Source organism: Schistocerca nitens, chromosome 4 (genome assembly GCF_023898315.1).
Source record: "Schistocerca nitens isolate TAMUIC-IGC-003100 chromosome 4, iqSchNite1.1, whole genome shotgun sequence".
Classification (NCBI taxonomy): domain Eukaryota; kingdom Metazoa; phylum Arthropoda; class Insecta; order Orthoptera; family Acrididae; genus Schistocerca; species Schistocerca nitens.
In genome coordinates this window covers 743,059,947-743,082,125 of record NC_064617.1, presented here as the reverse complement: position 1 = coordinate 743,082,125, position 22,179 = coordinate 743,059,947, and the positions used below count along the sequence as shown (strand labels likewise).

Sequence of the window (22,179 nt, the reverse complement as noted above, 5' to 3'; positions counted from 1 at the left end):
TATAAGTGTAGACCAAAATCTACCGGCCACAAATTCAAGTAAATATCTAAGTATTACAATTATAAACAACTTAAATTGGAAAGAACATATAGAAAACGTTGTGGAGAAGGCAAACCAAAGACTGCATTTTATTGGCAGAACGCTTAGAAAATGCAACAGATCTACTAAAGCGACTGCCTACAATACGCTTGTCCGTCTTCTTTTGGAGTACTGCTGCGGAGTCTGGGATCCTTAACAGATAGGATTGACGGATTACATCGACAAAGTTCAAAGAAGAGCAGCACGTTTTATATTATCGCGAAATACAGAAGAGAGTGTCACTGGCATGATACAGGATTTGAGGTGGACGTCATTAAAACAAAGGCGTTATTCGTTTCGGCAGAATCTTCTCATAAAATTTCAATCACCAACTTTCTCCTCCGAGTGCGAAAATCATTGTAGACGCCGACCTGCATAGGGAGAAACGATCATCATAATAAAATAGGGAAATCAAAGCTCGCACGGAAAGGTATAAGTGTTCGTTTTTTCCGCGCGCTGTTCAAATGGTTCAAATGGCTCTAAGCACTATGGGACTTAACATCTATGGTCATCAGTCCCCTACACGTAGAACTACTTAAACCTAACTAACCTAAGGACTGAAGAGGCTAGAACCGCTCGGTCACAGCGGCCGGCCCGCGCTGTTCGAGGGTAGAGTAATAGAGAATTATGTTGAAGGTGGTTCAATGAACCCTCTGCCAGAATAACCATGTAGATGTAGATGTAGATATGATGCGAAGTTACACAGTATACCGGCAGCATCTCCGCCCCCTCCCCTCCCCCTTCCACTTTCCCTTCCCGAACTTTGCATAATTGGAAGAATGACGCTTGTTACGCCTCCACATAAGCAAATTTGTGTAATTATAATTTCATAATAATTCAATATTGGCCGTCTCCTATAATTTAGCACGCTGCGGACTAGCATGCCACACAAGGATGTGTCAGACTCGCATTGAACCCGCGATGAGTAATAATGTCTATTGGCATGGAACATCGGCCAACCTCAGTGTTTCTATCCTGCTTTCCACACTGGTTTCGGTAAATGCAGAAATGGTCGTCAGTCACGCTCTGCCCACAAACTATACCTCACATCTAAAGGTGGGCCAGTTTAAAACAGAACACCACTGCCCACTGCCGGCAGCCAATGAAATTCAACCTCGTTCCGGGAGTCTTGCATGAGGAACTCTGCACGGCTCTAGAATGCGCTGTCGTCACGCTTCGACGGCGATACAATTCGAAGCTATGCGAGATGATCGTGACTTATGCCCAGATAATATTACACAACGCATGGCGTGTTCAGTTCAGCGGGTTATCGTACTTTAACTACTTGCGTGTAGTATTCTCTGAGGCGGAAGTTATGCACTTTCCTAAACGAGCGTGGGAAACAACCTAAAAAGCACAGTCACGCTGGTCAGTGTACCAGATCACCGTTATTAATCCGCCGTGGAGTTTCAATTCCGGTCTATTCCACCTCCTGCTCTCGCAATCTAGCGCGTTGCGCTATGTTCCATACGAGCAGGTCAAGAAACACAGCAAGTGCTGTGAAGTGTGCTGAAATTTTTTAACAATTTGTGATAATCTGCGGCTTATGAGGGCATTGCTTAGAAAAAGATACAAAAAAATATACAGTTTCTTCTTCTTCCCACTCTCTCACCTTTTTTATTTTTATTTATTTTTCTTTTTTTTGGATATTAAGTTTGAACTACCGCCAACGTGATCATTCGTTCCTTAAAGTAAAGAATTTTCTCATTTGCTCCCGTACTACTGTTCGCTTCATGAAAGAAGGCAGCCCAATTTTCAGCCGTTCTGCGCATCCCCCTCCACTAGCCAAAGACGGCCAATAATTTTCATTCTCTTTCCGAGCGGCTAGCAGAGAGTTACAGCTAGAAAGCGAGAATCTCGCTCCTACATGGTGCACTGTTGCCGCACTTCACGACAACCGAAATATTCATTCAACTATCCATTTCTTTGTTTCCTTTTTTTCTTCCAGCAGTATAGCTATGAATGTGTGTCTTGTAAATGTTTAAGTGCGATTTAAAAAAAAAAAAGTCAGGTGACGGCAATTAACGTGAAGCGCTTCACAAGCAAGCGAGGCGGATTATTTATCATATTTATAACTTTTCAAACGTGAATTTAAAAGCAGATCTCCTACTGTTGACATTGGAAAACACAAGAACGGACTCCAGAACCATGTGGTGTCGGCCAAGAGAACTGTAAAGAGAATTGCAAAGGAAAGTGTCAGAGCTGTAGGAACTGGAGAAACAGTTGGCTTCATGTCGCCTGGAAAGCATCGAAATCGCAAGGAACCTGAAACACTAATTGATGGTTTTAAATAGGATGTTTTAAGGAGCCGGCCGCGGTGGTCTCGCGGTTCTAGGCGCGCAGTCCGGAACCGTGGGACTGCTACGGTCGCAGGTTCGAATCCTGCCTCAGGCATGGATGTGTGTGATGTCCTTAGGTTAGTTAGGTTTAAGTAGTTCTAAGTTCTAGGGGACTGATAACCACAGCAGTTGAGTCCCATAGTGCTCAGAGCCATTTGAACCATTTGATGTTTTAAGGTGCTCCATGTGAATCATGAAAGCTCGACATTACACAAACGTGTTACTGTTATGCAGGCTTCAGTGGTAAGCTTTTGGGTAAGCTCTTCGCTAAGGTAAAGAATTTTAGAAGACGCTGGTTCCAGATACGCTAAGAATAGAGCTTTTAGTTCGAAGAAGTGACCTAGATGCAGCATGAACTATATCCCACATAAAGATTCACAATACAAGAGAAGGAGGTGGTTCAAAAGTGTATTACCTTGATGAAACACGGGTCAATTAGAATCATTCCAGAAAGATCTGCTGAAACATGAGTGATGGTACTGGGGGATTTAAAGTTCTCATAGGGACAGATCCTCAGATAATGATGCTGCATGCAGAATCTTCTTCTGCTTTTATTTCTGAAAATAAATTTGGATTTACGTGCAAGAGAAACTGAGTGATTACCTTTCGGCAGTGAACGCTGTCAGTGTCGTGACGTGATTCACAATTCTTGTCATATCTTGCTTCGAAATCTGTCATTGACAGTTATAATTCAGGTGTTATAAAGAAAAAAATTAAGTACAAACACAAGAAAAGCACCGTATAAACCAGGCTCGTGCGATCTCCTGCAGCTCGTTAATTTATACTGTACACGTCACGCGACAGGACGTACAAACTTGACTTCCTTGCACGTGAATGGGATCACGTAGTTTTACGTTTACTCACGTGTCACTGTCATTGTAGCCCCACGGAATTAACTTGGGCAAAGGATTTTGAGGCTATGTTGGAGAAAAACACAAAACATTCAAGATAACATACAGTGAATCGGTTGTGCATGATGCAATAGACAATGAGGCAACAGTCAACATCCCACCTGTAGCGTGGGGACAGACTGTGTGGCATGCTGAAAAGCTTCAGGGAGAAGACTTTGACAGGAAAATGATAATGGACATAAGCCTAGAACCGCTCATCGTAAATTTAAAATCATATTGTTCAGAAACAGACTCAAATAGAAGTGATGATGGTATTACGATGTAGACTTTGGAACAAAGTAATAATATTTCTTAGTTTTAAAGACTCATGGTTTAAAAAATGTGTTTCTCATCATATCAGTTGCATATATAATAATTAGAGCTTCCTAGCCTTCTTGACCAGGACTTTGTATCCTTTTAATTACGCAGACTACAATGTTCAACATATCGCCTATGGAAAAGTTAAGCTTCTTCAACCACGTTGTAAGCCTCCGTCATTTTAAAAACACAAACTGAATATGGCTCTAAAACGACAGTCACTGTTACTTGTCGAGATATCGGTGGTTATCGTTGTTATCGGTCAGATTCCCTGGAGTTATTCGCAGATGACGGTTAATTGTTTGCTTGTTCACTGGATTATAAATCCGGTCTCTTACTGTAATATCGAAAATGCTAGTTTACACCCACAATGCCTGTTAAGAATGAAGAACATGACAACTTACTGACCATTTTTACGATAGTTTTATACATTAGTCTTTTCTACTACTAATTCTTTTCTACCACTAATTCTTGTTTACACGCAGTGATTACACTTAACTACCGTCAAACACACACACACACACACACACACACACACACACACACACACACACACACACACCTTACACACTTTTTTAAAAATTCTATTGTGCAGAAGCAGTTGTCAACCAAATATAATGATTTCGGTTTGTGCCTGAAGTTAATTCTGTTGTGTATTAAATTTTTACTTATAATGCAGTTCAAATCACAATAAATGGTAATTATTACAATCAGTTTCAATGTCGTTTTGAGAAAAATTGTACTTCACGTCTTCATAAAGCTGTGTCAGCTGTTCTCGCCTCACAACGTCACGCAGGGTAAATCTGTGGAGCAGTTGACGTGAATTAATATTTTTCTCATGATGATTGATCGAAACTGGTTTTGATATTTATTATTCCCCTCATAGATTTGAACGTATAATACAATGTACCGCATGCAAACGAGCCTGGCTGTTATCCGCAACAATGCAGTTCGGCAACGTGGACTTTGCCCGCTCTCTGCTGCCGCCCTCCCCCCCCCCCCCCCCCCCCCTCGCTTCCTTTCCGCTACGCCGCTATGCGCGGAGGCGCCGTCCTAGGTGACGCAGGCTTTAGTATCAGCTTACGATAGGTTGTTTGAGCAACGAAGGGTACCTGGCGACTGGAAAAAAGATCTGGCCATCCAAAAAGATTCGTAGGACAGATGCACATCATTATGAGCCCATGTCGCTGACGTGAATCCTCGCAGAGTTATGGACCATATACTATGCTCACGTATTATGACGTATTGGGAGAACGAAAATCTCCTCCATGGACATTAACATGGAATCCACAAACACAGATCTTGCGAAACCGAGCTCCCTCTGCTGATACTTGAGAGCCATAGTGCCGTAGACATCAGAACTCAGGCTGATGCCGTGATCCTTGTCTTCAGGAAGCCATTTGACACCTTCCCACACTGCCGTTTCGTGAAAAATATGAGCCACATAGTATCGGGCACATTTGCGACTGGATTCAACACTTCGTTCCAGACAGAACTCAACACTTCGCATCTTCACGGAACAAAATCGATAGACGTAAAGGTAATTTCAGGAAGACCCCGAGGAAATATGATTAGATCGTTGCGGTTTACAAACTGTGTAAATGATCTAGCAGAAAACTTTGGAAGCCCCATACGGCTATTCACAGATGATGGGTCTCTCTATAAGAATATAGCAACGACAGAAGGCTGTAGTAATTTGCTAAAGGATTGATGAATGGTGCAGGGACTGGCTGTTAACCTTGAACGTAAAAATGGTTCAAATGGCTCTGAGCACTATGGGACTCAACATCTGTGGTCATCAGTCCCCTAGAACTTAGAGCTACTTAAACCTAACTAACCTAAGGACATCACACACATCCATGCCCGAGGCAGGATTCGAACCTGCGACCGTAGCGGTCACGCGGTTCCAGACTGACGCGCCTAGAACCGCACGGCCACTGACCTTGAACGTAAATAAATATAACATATTGCGCATACATAGGGAAAGAAACAGACTATTCCACAACCACACTATTGATGACAAATTGCTGGACCGTAAAATAAATACTAGGAGAAGTAGATACTATACTGAAATTCACAGGAAGAATGTTAAGGAAATGTAACCCATCCAAGAAAGAAGTAGCTTATAAAACACTTGTTTGACCGATTCTTGGGAATTGTTCGTCTGTATGGGGCCCATACAAGGCAGGACGGATAGAAGAGATAGCGTACATCCAACGAAGAGCAGTGCGTTTCGTCACGCGGTCGTTTAGTCGGCGCGGGAGCTTTGCAGAGATGTTAAACTAACTCCAATGGCAAACCTACAAGAGAGGCGTTTGCATCACGGGATGGTTTACTATTGAAATTCCTATAGAGTACTATCCGAGAAGAGTCAGGTGACTATCCCACTGCAGCTGAGAGCAGGGAACCCCCCTTCAATTTACATATAGTGTTTCACAGGTACGGGATCTGCGTGGTGTCTGTTCTTTCGAAGGAACAGTCACCATCCATTCAAATGAAAAATGACATATTACTTCCTCCCGAAAACGCCCTGCGAAAAGACGACGAGAAAATTTGTTTAACTAGAGTTAATACAAAGAACAGGGAATCAGCGATCTTAAAGCGGTTACTGCATCGATGATTTCAGCCGTAAATAGAAATATTAAAAAAGGTAGGAAGATTTTTCTGTTTAGCAAAAGTGACAAAAAGCAGATTACAGAGTACCTGACGGCTCAACACAAAAGTTTTGTCTCAAGTACAGATAGTGTTGAGGATCAGTGGACAAAGTTCAAAACCATCGTACAATATGCGTTAGATGACTATGTGCCAAGCAAGATCGTAAGAGGTGGAAAAGAGCCACCGTGGTACAACAACCGAGTTAGAAAACTGCTGCGGAAGCAAAGGGAACTTCACAGCAAACATAAACATAGCCAAAGCCTTGCAGACAAACAAAACTTACGCGAAGCGAAATGTAGTGTGAGGAGGGCTATGCGAGAGGCGTTCAATGAATTCGAAAGTAAAGTTCAATTTACTGACTTGGCTGAAAATCCTAAGAAATTTTGGTCTTATGTCAAAGCGGTAGGTGGCTCAAAACAAAATGTCCAGACACTCTGTGACCAAAATGGTGCTGAAACAGAGGATGACAGACTAAAGGCCCAAATACTAAATGTCTTTTTCCAAAGCTGTTTCACAGAGGAAGACTGCACTGTAGTTCCTTCTCTAGATTGTCGCACAGATGACAAAATGGTAGATATCGAAATAGACGACAGAGGGATAGAGAAACAATTAAAATCGCTCAAAAGAGGAAAGGCCGCTGGACCTGATGGGATACCAGTTCGATTTTACACTGGGTACGCGAAGGAACTTGCCCCTCTTCTTGCAGTGGTGTACCGTAGGTCTCTAGAAGAGCGTAGCGTTCCAAAGGATTGGAAAAGGGCACAGGTCATCCCCGTTTTCAAGAAGGGACGTCGAACAGATGTCCATAACTATAGACCTATATCTCTAACACGTATTATGTTCGAGTATAATGACTTTTCTGGAGACTAGAAATCTACTCTGTAGGAATCAGCATGGGTTTCGAAAAAGACGGTCATGTGAAACCCAGCTCGCGCTATTCGTCCACGAGACTCAGAGAGCCATAGACACGGGTTCCCAGGTAGATGCCGTGTTTCTTGACTTCCGCAAGGCGTTCGATACAGTTCCCCACAGTCGTTTAATAAACAAAGTAAGAGCATATGGACTATCAGACCAATTGTGTGATTGGATTGAAGAGTTCCTAGATAACAGAACGCAGCATGTCATTCTCAATGGAGAGAAGTCTTCAAAAGTAAGAGTGATTTCAGGTGTGCCGCAGGGGAGTGTCATAGGACCGTTGCTATTCACAATATACATAAATGACCTTGTGGATGACATAGGAAGTTCACTGAGGCTTTTTGCAGATGATGCTGTGGTGTATCGAGAGGTTGTAACAATGGAAAATTGTACTGAAATGCAGGAGGATCTGCAGCGAATTGACGCATGGTGCAGAGATTGGCTATTGTATCTCAATGTAGACAAGTGTAATGTGCTGCGAATACATAGAAAGATAGTTCCCTTATCATTTAGCTACAAAATAGCAGGTCAGCAACTGTAAGCAGTTAATTCCATAAATTATCTGGGAGTACGCATTAGGAGTGATTTAAAATGGAATGATCATATAAAGTTGATCGTCGGTAAAGCAGATGCCAGACTTAGATTCATTGGAAGAATCCTAAGGAAATGCAATCCGAAACCAAAGGAAGTAGGTTACAGTACGCTTGTTCATCAACTGCTTGAATACTGCTCAACAGTGTGGGATCCGTACCAGATAGGGTTGATAGAAGAGATAGAGAAGATCCAACGGAGAGCAGCGCGCTTCGTTACAGGATCATTTAGTAATCGCGAAAGTGTTACGGAGATGATGGATAAATTCCAGTGGAAGACTCTGCAGGAGAGACGCTCAGTAGCTCGGTACGGGCTTTTGTTAAAGTTTCGAGAACATACCCTCACCGAAGAGTCAAGCAGTATATTGCTCCCTCCTACGTATATCTCGCGAAGAGACCATGAGGATAAAATCAAAGAGATTAGAGCCCACACAGAAGCATACCGACAATCCTTCTTTCCACGAACAATACGAGACTGGAATAGAAGGGAGAACCGATAGAGGTACTCAGGGTACCCTCCACCACACACCGTCAGGTGGCTTGCGGAGTATGGGTGTAGATGTAGATGTAGACTTATCGACAGTTATTCTCCCCACGCGCCGTTCGTGAATGGATCAAGGAACGGGGGTACAGACAGTAGTATCAGGAGTACCCTCCGCCACGCACTATCAGGTGACTTGCGGAGTATTATCGTACGAGAGGCGTTCCATAAGAAATGGATCACATTTTATTCTCGGCCAGTTTCGGTTGAAATGATGCGGAATTTGTTGTGGGACATCGTGGAAAACTCCCGCTTCAGCGTCTATAGTTTCGTGAAGTTCCGATAAGTAGCCTTCTAAATGGCATCTGTAACGAGGTGTATTCCAGGCAGACAGCTGCCATTTAGTTTCTTTTGGCGGAAACCCAGAGCATCATAGATATTCTTAGGCACTTGCATAATGTCTACGGAGACTTGGCAGTGAAGAAATGCACGGTGTGTTGTCTGTCATAATCGTAACAACGTCGCGCAAACCTGTCCTGTTTGCCGCCGGATGGTCGCACACCGCTGTGGCTTCCGCAGTATTGGAATTTAAGTGTGTTCATCGCCACAAAAATGCAAATGAACATCTCCTTCTCCACGACAACGCAAGGCGTCATACAAGTCTGCGAACCCGGGAGGAGCGCACAGAACTTCACTGGACTGTTTTTCCTCTTCCACCCTACAGCCCGGATCTAGCACCTTCAGTCTTTCAGATGTTTGGATGATAGGAGGTTATTGATGGCCAGCATGAGTGGCCGAGCGGTTCTAGGTTGCTACAGTCTGGAACCGCGCGACCGCTACGGTCGCAGGTTCGAATCCTGCCTTGGGCATGGATGTGGGTGACGTCCTTAGGTTAGTTAGGTTTAACTAGTTCTAAGTTCTAGGGGACTGATGACCACAGCAGTTAAGTCCCATAGTGCTCAGAGCCATTTGAACCATTTGGTTATTGATGCAGCAGGACATTGTCTCCGACGTTGACCACTAGAGAGGTACCATGCGTGGATACAGTCCCTTCTAGTATGACAGCGTAAGGTCATCGCCTTTACGTTCAAAAATAGCATATTGTAGGCAAAACGAGCTGGCAATAATATGGTGTATTGGAATCTTGAATAAAACAAATCAGCTTTCAGAAAAAAGTATACTCATAGTAGATGGATCATATGTAGATATTCTGCACAGCGACCTGCTTGCATTGTGCAGCCAGTGACACTCTGGTTTGTTACAGCTGGCAGTCGAGGCGGTGGGCAACATCCGCACGGTGGCGGGCCTGTGCAAGGAGCGCTACTTCCACCAGCAGTACATGCTGGAGCTGCGGCCCAGCTACCGGCTGGCGCGGCGCAACGTGCACGTCCGGGGCGTCGTCTTCGGCCTGTCTCGCAGCATCGGCTTCTTCGCCTACTCCGCCTGCATGTTCTACGGAGGCTCGCTCGTCGAATCAGAGGGCTTGCCTTACAAGGACGTCTTCAAGTAAGTACTGTGAGCCTGCAAATTCCTTCCTCAAAACCTTTCATTCTGGGGATGTCGTACTCTGTTCCTTCCAAAATATACGTAGTGGCGGTCGGAAACAGTGAGACAGGTCACTACTTGTAACTTTTTAATATGTCTTGGTCACTTCACCTATTACCAGTGGTTGACAACCGGGACGAGTTGCTGTATCGCCTAAAGAAGACCGCATATAGCTACTGAAACTGATCTATACATACAGTATAGTTTCCATAGTTTCGGCACTAGCTCACAATAAAATACAAAATACAATTTTAAAAAATTTCGTCACTGTCTTCCCGTGTACAAGACGACGGGAGCGATGTGGGCTGGATGGGAGAGGTTGTGCCGGCCGGAGTGGCCGTGCGGTTCTAGGCGCTACAGGTCGGAGCCGAGCGACCGCTACGGTTGCAGGTTCGAATCCTGCCTCTGACGTGGATGTGTGTGATGTCCTTAGGTTAGTTAGGTTTAATTAGTTCTAAGTTCTAGGCGACTGATGACCTCAGAAGTTAAGTCGCATAGTGCCATTTGAACCAATTTGAAGAGGTTGTTTGTTACGGGTCATTGGTATCATTCATTGTCTGCGTTCACTGCAACTGAGGGTTTACATAGGGACCGTCCGCGATGGATGCACTAATACCGTACCAGCAGCATAGGCAACAGTGGTGGGTGGTTAAAACATATTAGAAAGGAACAGTAATAGTTCAGGAATGAACGCTGAATAACAGAGAAAAGGGCAATTGTAAGTTACGAGGGAGAAAGAGGCAGACGAAAAGAGGGAATACAAGAGAGACAGGGCACTTGGCCTAAGTCCATTACCACAGTACTGGGCTATGTGACTTCGTAGGCTTTCATGACGTAATAAGTCGTGAAAGGATCTTCGGATTTGCTGCCGGAGCCTAAAATGAATTTGATTAAATATTTCAGCGATCCATCTCCAGGAACATTTTTCTGCTGCTAAGTCCCAATGCAAACTGATATCAAGTCTGCAAAAAATCATCCTGTATAAGGCTCCGTAACGTACACGGCGCTTGCGCTGCCCATCGCAGTTGCTGTGCTCCAAGACTGGGCAGATGACGCTGCCCTTAGCAGAGCACCGGCAGCAACGACGACTCGCACTCAGAGGGGAATGACATGGTTGTATTGACACCGGATGATTATGTTCTTAAAATGGATTTACTACTCCACGACACTAATTACAGAAGACTATTTAGGGGCACCACAGAAAGGATTGAGCGAAAAAAAACTTTTCTAAAAGGCTTCGTCGTCAGAAGATCTGCTTAGGAAACTTCATCCTGGTCCCGCTGTGGAGCCTACCTTGCAAGGTCTGCCTAAGTTACATATAGAAGTGGTTTCTCTACACCCTGTTGTTAGTAATCTGGGTGCACCCACTTATAATCTGGCGAAGTCTATTCTCAGCCCGTATTTTCACAAGTTTGAACATCGTATCTCCAGTTAGATGGATTTTATTCGATGACTGAAATCTTTGAGGCTGCGTCCTCCGGATTTACTAGTGAGTTTTGATGTGATACCTCTGCTTACATGAGTCCTTCTGGAAAAGTGCCTGAATTTGATTAGTGAAAAACTGCATGATGAGTTGATGGAGCTTTGTCGCCATGTGCTGATATCGACGTATTTTTCATTTAACTGAAATATTTTTGCACAGAATAATGGAGTGGCTACGGGTAATTCTTTATCGCTCATAGTAGCTAACATATTTATGGAGAACTTCGAGGATACGGCACTGAGGAGTTCAGCTTTGCAACCAACGGTCTTCTCGAGGTACATAGATGATACCTTTTTCGTTTGGCCGCGTGGACGTGATACTCTCAACAGATTTCTGGACCACTTCAGCTCACTTCAGCGCAGTATTAAATTTAAAATGGATGCTGAAAATAATGAGATGCTCCCATTTTTGGACGTCAAGGTTCACAAAAAACAAAATGATATTCAGGGACATAGTGTTCATCGAAAGCCGACATATACCGATTCGTACCTGCACCCTAAGAGTTGCCATCCACCATCCCAATCAAGTGGTGTCTTTAACACTCTACTCGCAGAGCATATGCCAATTCCGACACGGACAGTTTAACCCAAGAACTTGCACATTTCTCGGCAGTTTTAAGGAAAATGAATTCTCTGAGAAGCAGATTCATCGGGCTACGGAATATGGAGAATGCACGAGGAGGAACATAAAACTATGGCCTTTATTCCTTGAGCTGGGTGCATGTCGTTGTGACTGAAAGAATTTTAAGGAGTTTTAACATGAAGAGCGTGTTCCATCCGCCTTCCAGTACTGGGGCACTATTCGGCTCTGTAAGGTACTGTAGGGCTTAGGAAGCATAGCATATACAAAATTCCGTGAGACTGCGAGAAGGATTACATCGACCATTCGACCCGCACTGTTCAGGGCAGGTGCGTGGAACATCGCTATTTTACGAGTCTCCAACAGACCAAAAAAACGGTGGTAGCAGAACACTGCTTAAACGACGAACACGGGATGAAATTTGACGAGACTATGATAGTTGCCAACTCCGCCGGATTTTGGAACAGCATTTACAAAGAAGCAATTGAAATATGGTACGCAGACGATTTGATTAATAGAGACAATGGCTTTTCTCTTAGCAAAACGTGTAGCCCTGTATTATCCCGCATAAAAACAGAACGTTCTACGCAGCGGCCAGTCTAAATGTTTGAGTGCGCTATATTGTTGCCTCCGGTGTTCTGCTAAGTTCAGCACCACCTGCCCAGTCTTGAAGGGCAGCAATTGTGTCGGACGGCGTATGCGCCGTGTACGGTACAGGGGCCTACATAGTAGAATGTTTTGCAGACTTGGCATCAATTTGCAGCAGGACTCAACAGTAGCAGTGTGTTCCTGAAGATGGCGGACTGTTGGATCGCCGAAATATTGAATGAAGTGAATTTAGGATCCGGCAGCAAACCCGAGAAGACTTTCAACACTGGGTTATGCTGCGTCACTATATGGGATCGGTATTGCATTTGTAGGTACTTTGGTGTTTCCATTTTGCACTCATGATTTAGTGGGTGGAACGATTCAGCTCTCAACGTAGAAGCTTAATGGGTTCAAAGGGCAATATGAATTATTAATTTGTATGAGTCCACGTTGCGAGTGAAGCTGGTGGTATGCACCCGCAGGACAGTATGCCTAGTCTGTGTAAAATGCAAAATGTATATTTCCAACATGCATGCATTCCTTTGTCAAACACCTGCAGCGAGGGTTTTGACCCTCGTTAGGCCAAAGAATGAAGCGAGAAGACGTGAGTTACTATGGAAGCATCAGATATTATTTGACAACGGTCAGTTAGTCTGTGTGTAGTTATAGGTTTGCTTAAAGACTATGGCTTTCCTGAGTTATTTTTTATAATGTAATAAAAACTTATACACCTTGCACCTTAAACCTTTTTAGAGTAGATCAGGTACAATTGCAAAAACATTTTTGGTGCAACACACGCTAAACAATGCCCACGAATAAACACGCCCCCTCGCTGATCTCGTGCTCTAGAAGCAGACTGTCGCCAGTCGTCAAAACGAAAAAAAAATTACCACATTAGTACTTTCTACATAGTTTCATATTTGTTCGAGTAGCAGTTACACTTGATTCTCGTGCAAATGTCAGTTGATTGGTTGATTGGGAGAGGGAAGAAACTGCAAGGTCGTCAGTCCCATCGGATTGGGGAAGGAAGTCGGCCGCGCCCTTTCAAAGGAACCATCCCAACATCTGCCTGAAGTGATTTAGGGAAATCACGGAAAACCTAAATCAGCATGGCCGTAAGCAGGTTTGAACCGTCGCTCTCCCGAAAACGAGTCCAATGTGCTAATCACTGCCCTATCTTGCTCGGTGCAAATGTCAGTCCCGGGACTTTTTATCTATCTACATCTACATCTACATCTACATCTATACTCCGCGAGCCACCTTACGGTGTGTGGCGGAGGGTACTTATTGTACCACTATCTGATCCCCCCTTCCCTGTTCCATTCACGAATTGTGCGTGGGAAGAACGACTGCTTGTAAGTCTCCGTATTTGCTCTAATTTCTCGGATCTTTTCGTTGTGATCATTACGCGAGATATATGTGGGCGGTAGTAATATGTTGCCCATCTCTTCCCGGAATGTGCTCTCTCGTAATTTCGATAATAAACCTCTCCGTATTGCGTAACGCCTTTCTTGAAGTGTCCGCCACTGGAGCTTGTTCAGCATCTCCGTAACGCTCTCGCGCTGACTAAATGTCCCCATGACGAATCGCGCTGCTTTTCGCTGGATCATGTCTATCTCTTCTATTAATCCAACCTGGTAAGGGTCCCATACTGATGAGCAATACTCAAGAATCGGACGAACAAGCGTTTTGTAAGCTACTTCTTTCGTCGATGAGTCACATTTTCTTAGAATTCTTCCTATGAATCTCAACCTGGCGCCTGCTTTTCCCACTATTTGTTTTATGTGATCATTCCACTTCAGATCGCTCCGGATAGTAACTCCTAAGTATTTTACGGTCGTTACCGCTTCCAATGATTTACCACCTATGGCATAATCGTACTGGAATGGATTTCTGCCCCTATGTATGCGCATTATATTACATTTATCTACGTTTAGGGAAAGCTGCCAGCTGTCGCACCATTCATTAATCCTCTGCAGGTCTTCCTGGAGTACGTACGAGTCTTCTGATGTTGCTACTTTCTTGTAGACAACCGTGTCATCTGCAAATAGCCTCACGGAGCTACCGATGTTGTCAACTAAGTCATTTATGTATATTGTAAACAATAAAGGTCCTATCACGCTTCCTTGCGGTACTCCCGAAATTACCTCTACATCTGCAGATTTTGAACCGTTAAGAATGACATGTTGTGTTCTTTCTTCTAGGAAATCCTGAATCCAATCACAAACCTGGTCCGATATTCCGTAAGCTCGTATTTTTTTCACTAAACGTAAGTGCGGAACCGTATCAAATGCCTTCCTGAAGTCCAGGAATACGGCATCAATCTGCTCGCCAGTGTCTACGGCACTGTGAATTTCTTGGACAAATAGGGCGAGCTGAGTTTCACATGATCTCTGTTTGCGGAATCCATGTTGGTTATGATGAAGGAGATTTGTATTATCTAAGAACGTCATAATACGAGAACATAAAACATGTTCCATTATTCTACAACAGATTGACGTAAGCGAAATAGGCCTATAATTATTCGCATCTGATTTATGACCCTTCTTCAAAATGGGAACGACCTGCGCTTTCTTCCAGTCGCTAGGTACTTTACGTTCTTCCAGAGATCTACGAGAAATTGCTGATAGAAAGGGGGCAAGTTCTTTAGCATAATCACTGTAGAATCTTACGGGTATCTCGTCTGGTCCGGATGCTTTTCCGCTACTAAGTGATAGCAGTTGTTTTTCAATTCCGATATCGTTTATTTCAATATTTTCCATTTTGGCGTCCGTGCGACGGCTGAAGTCAGGGACCGTGTTACGATTTTCCGCAGTGAAACAGTTTCGGAACACTGAATTCAGTATTTCTGCCTTTCTTCGGTCGTCCTCTGTTTCGGTGCCATCGTGGTCAACGAGTGACTGAATAGGGGATTTAGATCCGCTTACCGATTTTACATATGACCAAAACTTTTTAGGGTTCTTTTTTAGATTGTTTGCCAATGTTTTATGTTCGAATTCGTTGAATGCTTCTCTCATTGCTCTCTTTACGCTCTTTTTCGCTTCGTTCAGCTTTTCCTTATCAGCTATGATTCGACTACTCTTAAACCTATGATGAAGCTTTCTTTGTTTCCGTAGTACCTTTCGTACATGATTGTTATACCACGGTGGATCTTTCCCCTCGCTTTGGACCTTAGTCGGTACGAACTTATCTAAGGCGTACTGGACGATGTTTCTGAATTTTTTCCATTTTTGTTCCACATCCTCTTCCTCAGAAATGAACGTTTGATGGTGGTCACTCAGATATTCTGCGATTTGTGCCCTATCACTCTTGTTAAGCAAATATATTTTCCTTCCTTTCTTGGCATTTCTTATTACACTTGTAGTCATTGATGCAACCACTGACTTATGATCACTGATACCCTCTTCTACATTCACGGAGTCGAAAAGTTCCGGTCTATTTGTTGCTATGAGGTCTAAAACGTTAGCTTCACGAGTTGGTTCTCTAACTATCTGCTCGAAGTAATTCTCGGACAAGGCAGTCAGGATAATGTCACAAGAGTCTCTGTCCCTGGCTCCAGTTCTGATTGTGTGACTATCCCATTCTATACCTGGTAGATTGAAGTCTCCCCCTATTACAATAGTATGATCACGAAACTTCTTCACGACGTTCTGCAGGTTCTCTCTGAGGCGCTCAACTACTACGGTTGCTGATGCAGGTGGTCTATAGAAGCATCCGACTATCATATCTGACCCACCTTTGATACTTAACTTAACCCAGATTATTTCACATTCGCATTCGCTAATAACTTCACTGGATATTATTGAATTCTTTACTGCTATAAATACTCCTCCACCATTGGCGTTTATCCTATCCTTGCGGTATATATTCCATTCTGTGTCTAGGATTTCGTTACTGTTCACTTCCGGTTTTAACCAACTTTCCGTTCCTAATACTATATGCGCACTATTTCCTTCAATAAGCGATACTAATTCAGGAACCTTGCCCTGGATACTCCTGCAGTTTACCAATATTACGTTAACTTTTCCTGTTTTTGGTCTCTGAGGACGGACGTTCTTTATCAACGATGCTGATGTTCTCTCTGGTAAGCCGTCAGGTATTTTATCGTTTCGCCCAAGGGGGGGTCCCTCTAACCTAAAAAACCCCCGTGTGCACGCCACACGTACTCTGCTACCCTAGTAGCTGCTTCCGGTGTGTAGTGCACGCCTGACCTGTCTAGGGGGGCCCTACAGTTCTCCACCCAATAACGGAGGTCGATGAATTTGCAACCATTATATTCGCAGAGTCGTCTGAGCCTCTGGTTTAGACCCTCCACACGGCTCCAAACCAGAGGACCGCGATCGACTCTGGGCACTATGCTGCAGATATTAAGCTCAGCTTGCACTCCGCGTGCGATGCTGGTTGTCTTCACCAAATCAGCCAGCCGCCGGAAGGAACCAAGGATGGCCTCAGAACCCAAGCGGCAGGCGTCATTCGTTCCGACATGTGCTACTATCTGCAGCCGGTCACACCCAGTGCGTTCAATAGCTGCCGGAAGGGCCTCCTCCACATTACGGACGAGACCCCCCGGCAAGCACACCGAGTGCACACTGGCATTCTTCCCCGACCTACCCGCTATTTTCCTGAGGGGCTCCATAACCCGCCTAACGTTGGAGCTCCCTATAACTAATAGGCCCGCCCTCTGTGACTGTCGGGACCTTGCCGGAGAATCGGCCACTGGCCCAACAGGCGAGGCATCCTGTGGTGGCTCGGAAACGATGTCATCACCACTAGGAAGCACCCCGTACCTGTTGGAAAGGGGTAAGGCAGCTGCCACGCGGCCAGATCCCACCTTCGCCTTTCGGCCAGGCACGCGCGAGCCCACCACTGTCCGCCATTCACCCTGGAGTGATGGCTGACCGGTAAGATGCTCACTGCCGGAAGACGCAGCGACATCAGGGGTTCCATGTGATTCCAAGGCCACCGAAGTAGGCATAGGTCTCACCACAGTTGCCCCAACGCCACTACGAGCCGACGCCTGCGCCTCGAGCTCGATGAGCCTAACAGACAAAGCCTCCACCTGCCCCCGAAGAGTGGCCAATTCTCCTTGCGTCCGCTCACAACAACCACAGTCCCTACACATGACTATGTTTACCCTACTCTATACGGTGACAAATTCCCAAGATAATCTTCTGATGAGCTACTCTGATAATCAAGAAACACTCACTGAAATACGAGACGCGAAAACTACGCTAGGTTTTCCCAGAAAAACTATTTAAAAGCTAAGCGCAGCAAATAAGTACAAAATAAATTTATCTCCTAACGATCAAGAACTGTTAGTTTCTATGCAGAGCAGATAAACACTAATAGAATCCCTTCCTTAGTGGAAGGTCGTATACAAAATGCAAAATAAACGCTTTATACAAACAGTACTTGCTGCTGCTGGTCCTCTCGCTCTGGCTGTCACAAGACAACTCTACTACTAAAGATTTTTATGCGTTATACTGATATAGCATCCTCCTTAGCTTAACTGTATTAAATTTCAAGTCAACGGTTATCGCAGTCAGCATGCGCGAAATTCTGTGCAGGCACTAGCTGTACGTATGCCACGCAAACTAAGGAATCCATTCCCAAATACAATTATCTGCTAGACAAAGCTATACTTCGGAGGATGAAAGAGTTAGTAGGGACAGACCGAAAAAGCTGACCCTACATTATATATGACGTGCCCACAATATTTTACCTACTTCGCAAAATGTATGAAGGGAGGAAATCCATAGTTTTAGGTTCAAGGAATAGTGTATATATTAGGCTCCCTGCAAATCTGGAGGAAGGAACTCTAATGTTCTCACATAATAACTTGACACTCTAATCCCCGGGGCGGGAACCCATTTCCATGCTGTAATTCACTAACACACTGTGAAGGCACTCGACCCGAAGACATTGTTGTCTTCAGTGCGAAGACTGCTTTGATGCAGTTCTCCACGTCGTTCTCTCCTGGGCAATTGTCTTCATCTCCGAATAACTATTGCAACGCTCATCCGTTTGAAGCCACTTCATGCATCTGTCTCTTGCTCTCTGTCAAATGTTTACGTGATCTACCTATCTAAACTTCAGTATTCTACTGTAGCACCACATTTCAAAAGCTTTTATTCTCGTATTGTCTGAACTGCTAATCGTTAACGTTCCACTTCCATAACGGCTACACATCAGACAACTAACTTCAAAAAAGATCTACCAGTTAAATGTATATTCGATGTTAACAAATTACTTTTTTCTCAGAAAGATTTTTCTTGCCATTTTACATAGTCTCTAATTTGGCCATCATCAGTTACTGTACCGTCCACATAGGAGAACTCATCTACTACTTTTAGTGTGTCGCTTCTCATCTATTTCCCTCAGCCATCATCCGGTTAAATTTGGCTACATTCCATTACCCTTCTTTTTGTTTTATTGATGTTTATCTTATATCAACCTTTAAAGAAACTCTCCAATTCATTCAACGGCTCTTCCAAGTCCTTTGTGCTCTCTGACAGAATTACAATGTCATCAGCAATCCTCAAAGTTTTTATTTCTGCTCCCTGAACTTTTAATTTCTTCTCGAAATATTTCTTTGGTTTCCTTTACTACTAGCTCAATGTACAAATTAAATTACATCGGGGATAAGCTACAACCCTTTCTCACTCCCTTCTCAACCACTGCTTCCCTCTCACGCTCCTCGACTCACAAATACCTTCTGGTTTCTGAACAATTTGCAAATAGCCATTCGTTCCCTGTATTTCACGCCTGCTGCATTTAGAATTTCAAAGAGTGTATCCCAGTCAACATTATTAAAAACTTTCTTTATGTCTACAAATGTTATAAAAGTGCGTTTGCCTTTCCGTAACCTATCTTCTAAGGGAATTTGTACCGTCAATATTGCGCCACGTGTTCCTACATTTCTCTAAATCCAAACTGGTCTCTCCGAGGTCAGTTTCTACTAGTTTTTCCATTCTTCTGTAAAAAATTCGTAACAGTCTGCACCCACTTTCTTTGCAATTGTAATTATTACATTATTTTTTAAGTCTGAGTGTATTTTCTCTATCTCATGTATCTTGCATACCAAGTGGAGTGGTTTAGCATGGCTGGCTGTCTTAAAGATATCATCATTTCTGAGGGAATACCGGCTACTCCAGGGGCCTTGTTTCGTCTTAGGACTTTCAGCGCCCTGTCACATGATTCTAGCAGCATTACACATCTAATCTCATATTCAGCGATTTACTATTCCCTACTTGGAATATTGTCTTCAAGATTATTTCCGTATGTACATCCCTTCTATCTTCCAGTTTTCCCCTCTTTGCTTAGTTCTGGTTTTCCATCTGTGCTCTTGGTATTCAGGCGACTGCTTTTCTTTTCTCCAAAGGCGTATCTGTCTTTATCTGAGTTAAACATGCTTCAATAGACTTTCATTTGTCCTCTAGCCATTCAAGCTTAGCCATATTGCGCTCCCTGTCACTGTCATTTTTTGGAGGTTTTTATTCCCTCGCACCTGCTTCATTCACTGCATTTTTATATTTTTCCTTTCCTCAATTAAATTCAATATCTCCTGTGGTAACCAAGATCTACTAAGCACTGTCTTTCTAACTGCTTGATTCTTCGCTGACTTCACTATTTCATCTCTCAAAACTATCCATTCATCTTCTATTGCATTTCTATCCCCTGTTGTAGCCAATCGTTACCTAACACTCCCTGTGAAACTGTCATCAATCTGTGGTTCTTTCAGCTTATCCAAGTCACTTTTTCCTTAATTTCCTACTTTTAAGCAATTTATTCAGTTTTAATCTACACTTGAAAACCACTAAATTGTGGTTACAGTCCAGAAGCTATATACAGTCAATGTAAATCGTGGAGTAGTCACTTGTCTCACATACACTATACAATCAAAAGTATCCGGACACCTGGCTGAAAATGACATACAAGTTCTTGACGACCTCCTTCGGTAATGCTGGAATTCAATAAGGTGTTGGCCCACGTTTGGCCTTGATGACAGCTTCCACTGTCGCAGGCATACGTTCAATCAGGTGCTGAAAGGATTCTTGGGGAATGGCTACCCATTCTTCACAGAGTGCTGCACTGAGGAGAGATATGGATGTCGGTCGGTGAGGCCTGGCACGAAGTCGACGTTCCAAACCATCCCAAAGGGGTTCCGTAGGATTCAAGTCAGGACTCTGTGCAGGCGAGTCCATTACAGGGATGCTATTGTCATGTAACAACACCGCCACAGGCCGTGCATTATGAAAAGGTGCTCGATCGTGTTGAAAGATGCAATCACTATCCCCGAATTGCTCTTCAACAGTGGGAAGCAAGAACGTGCTTAAAACATCAATGTAGGCCTGTGCTGTGATAGTGCGCCGCAAAACAACAAGGGGTACAAGACCCCTCCATGAAAAACACACCACTGCCTCCGAATTTTACTATTGGCACTACACACGCTGGCAGATGTCGTTCACCGAGAGTTCGCGAAACCAACACCCCGCCATCTGATCACCACATTGTGTACCGTGATTCGTCACTCCACAAAACGTTTTTCCACTGTTCAATCGTCCAGTGTTTAAGCTCCTTACACCAAGCGAGACATCGTTTGTCATTTACTGGCGTGATGTGTGGCTTATGTCCAGTCGCTCGACCATGAAATCCAGCTTTCTCATGTCCCTCCTAAGTGTCATAGTACTTTCAGTGGATCCTGATGCAGTCTGGAATTCCTGTGTGAAGGTCTGAATTGATGTCTGCCTTTTACACATTACGACACTCTTCAACTGTCGGCGGTCTCTGTCAGTCAACAGACGACGTCGGCCAGCACGCTTATGTGCTATACTTGTCCCTTCACGTTTCCACTTCACTACTACATCGGAAACAGTGGACCTACGGATGTTTAGGAGTGTGGAAATCTCGCATGTAGAAAAGCGGTGACACCCAATCACCCGACCACTTTCCAATTTGGAGAGTTACGCGGAGCACCCCATTCTGCTCTCTCATTATGTCTAATAACTACTGAGGTCGCTGATATGTCGTCCCTGGCAGTAGGTGGCAGCACCATGCACCTGATATGAAAATGTATGTTTTTGGGGGTGTCCGGATACGTTTGACCACATAGAGTAGCTTTCCTTTACTGACTTGTTTCACTCTACAGACGCGAAAATCAAATATTCGGAAATTTAATAGCCAAGGACCACACTTTAAATATAGCTGTCTGTATATACGAGGTTTGTCCGGAAAATACGTATAAAAGTTGAATAATGTCTTTGTGTTACAAGTTGCAATCACCGCCAGGTGGGACTACTGCTGTAATCAATCCCATCAACGCTCAGTTCGAGTCAGAGCACTCTGCGTGAAGGTGGGAGTGTGCGGCAGCTTGTTGACAGTTACCCTTTCTCACCTGCCGTCGACATGGAGCTCTCTCTGATTGAGGAACAGCGCGTCAACATCAAGTTTCTTGCAAAGCTAGGCAAGAATGCCCGTGAGATTTTTGAGTGTTTGAAACAGGTTTACGGAGACAATTCTCTGAAGGAACCAACCGTGAACAAGTGGTTAAAAAGGTTCCGGGATGGCCGAGAAGAAGTGAACGATCACCCTCGCCCAGGACGCCCGTCGACATCGAGTTCCGATGCAAATGTTGAACGAATTGGGGCTTGTGTTCGTAAAGACCGTAGATTGACAGTCAGAATGATTGCTGACAAGCTGTCAGTCCCCAAAACAATCG

The 22,179-nt window shown here is 44.1% G+C and overlaps 1 protein-coding gene across 1 annotated transcript in view; it reads left to right on the top strand.

Annotated features, from left to right (window-relative positions):
• The window catches only part of LOC126252987 (ATP-dependent translocase ABCB1-like), a 180,700-nt gene that overhangs the window by 126,640 nt on the left and 31,881 nt on the right, over positions 1-22,179 (top strand). Inside the window, exon 17 of the mRNA XM_049954014.1 lies at positions 9,531-9,772. Coding sequence (XP_049809971.1) covers positions 9,531-9,772 — 242 coding nt within the window. The remainder of the gene's footprint in view (positions 1-9,530; positions 9,773-22,179) is intronic.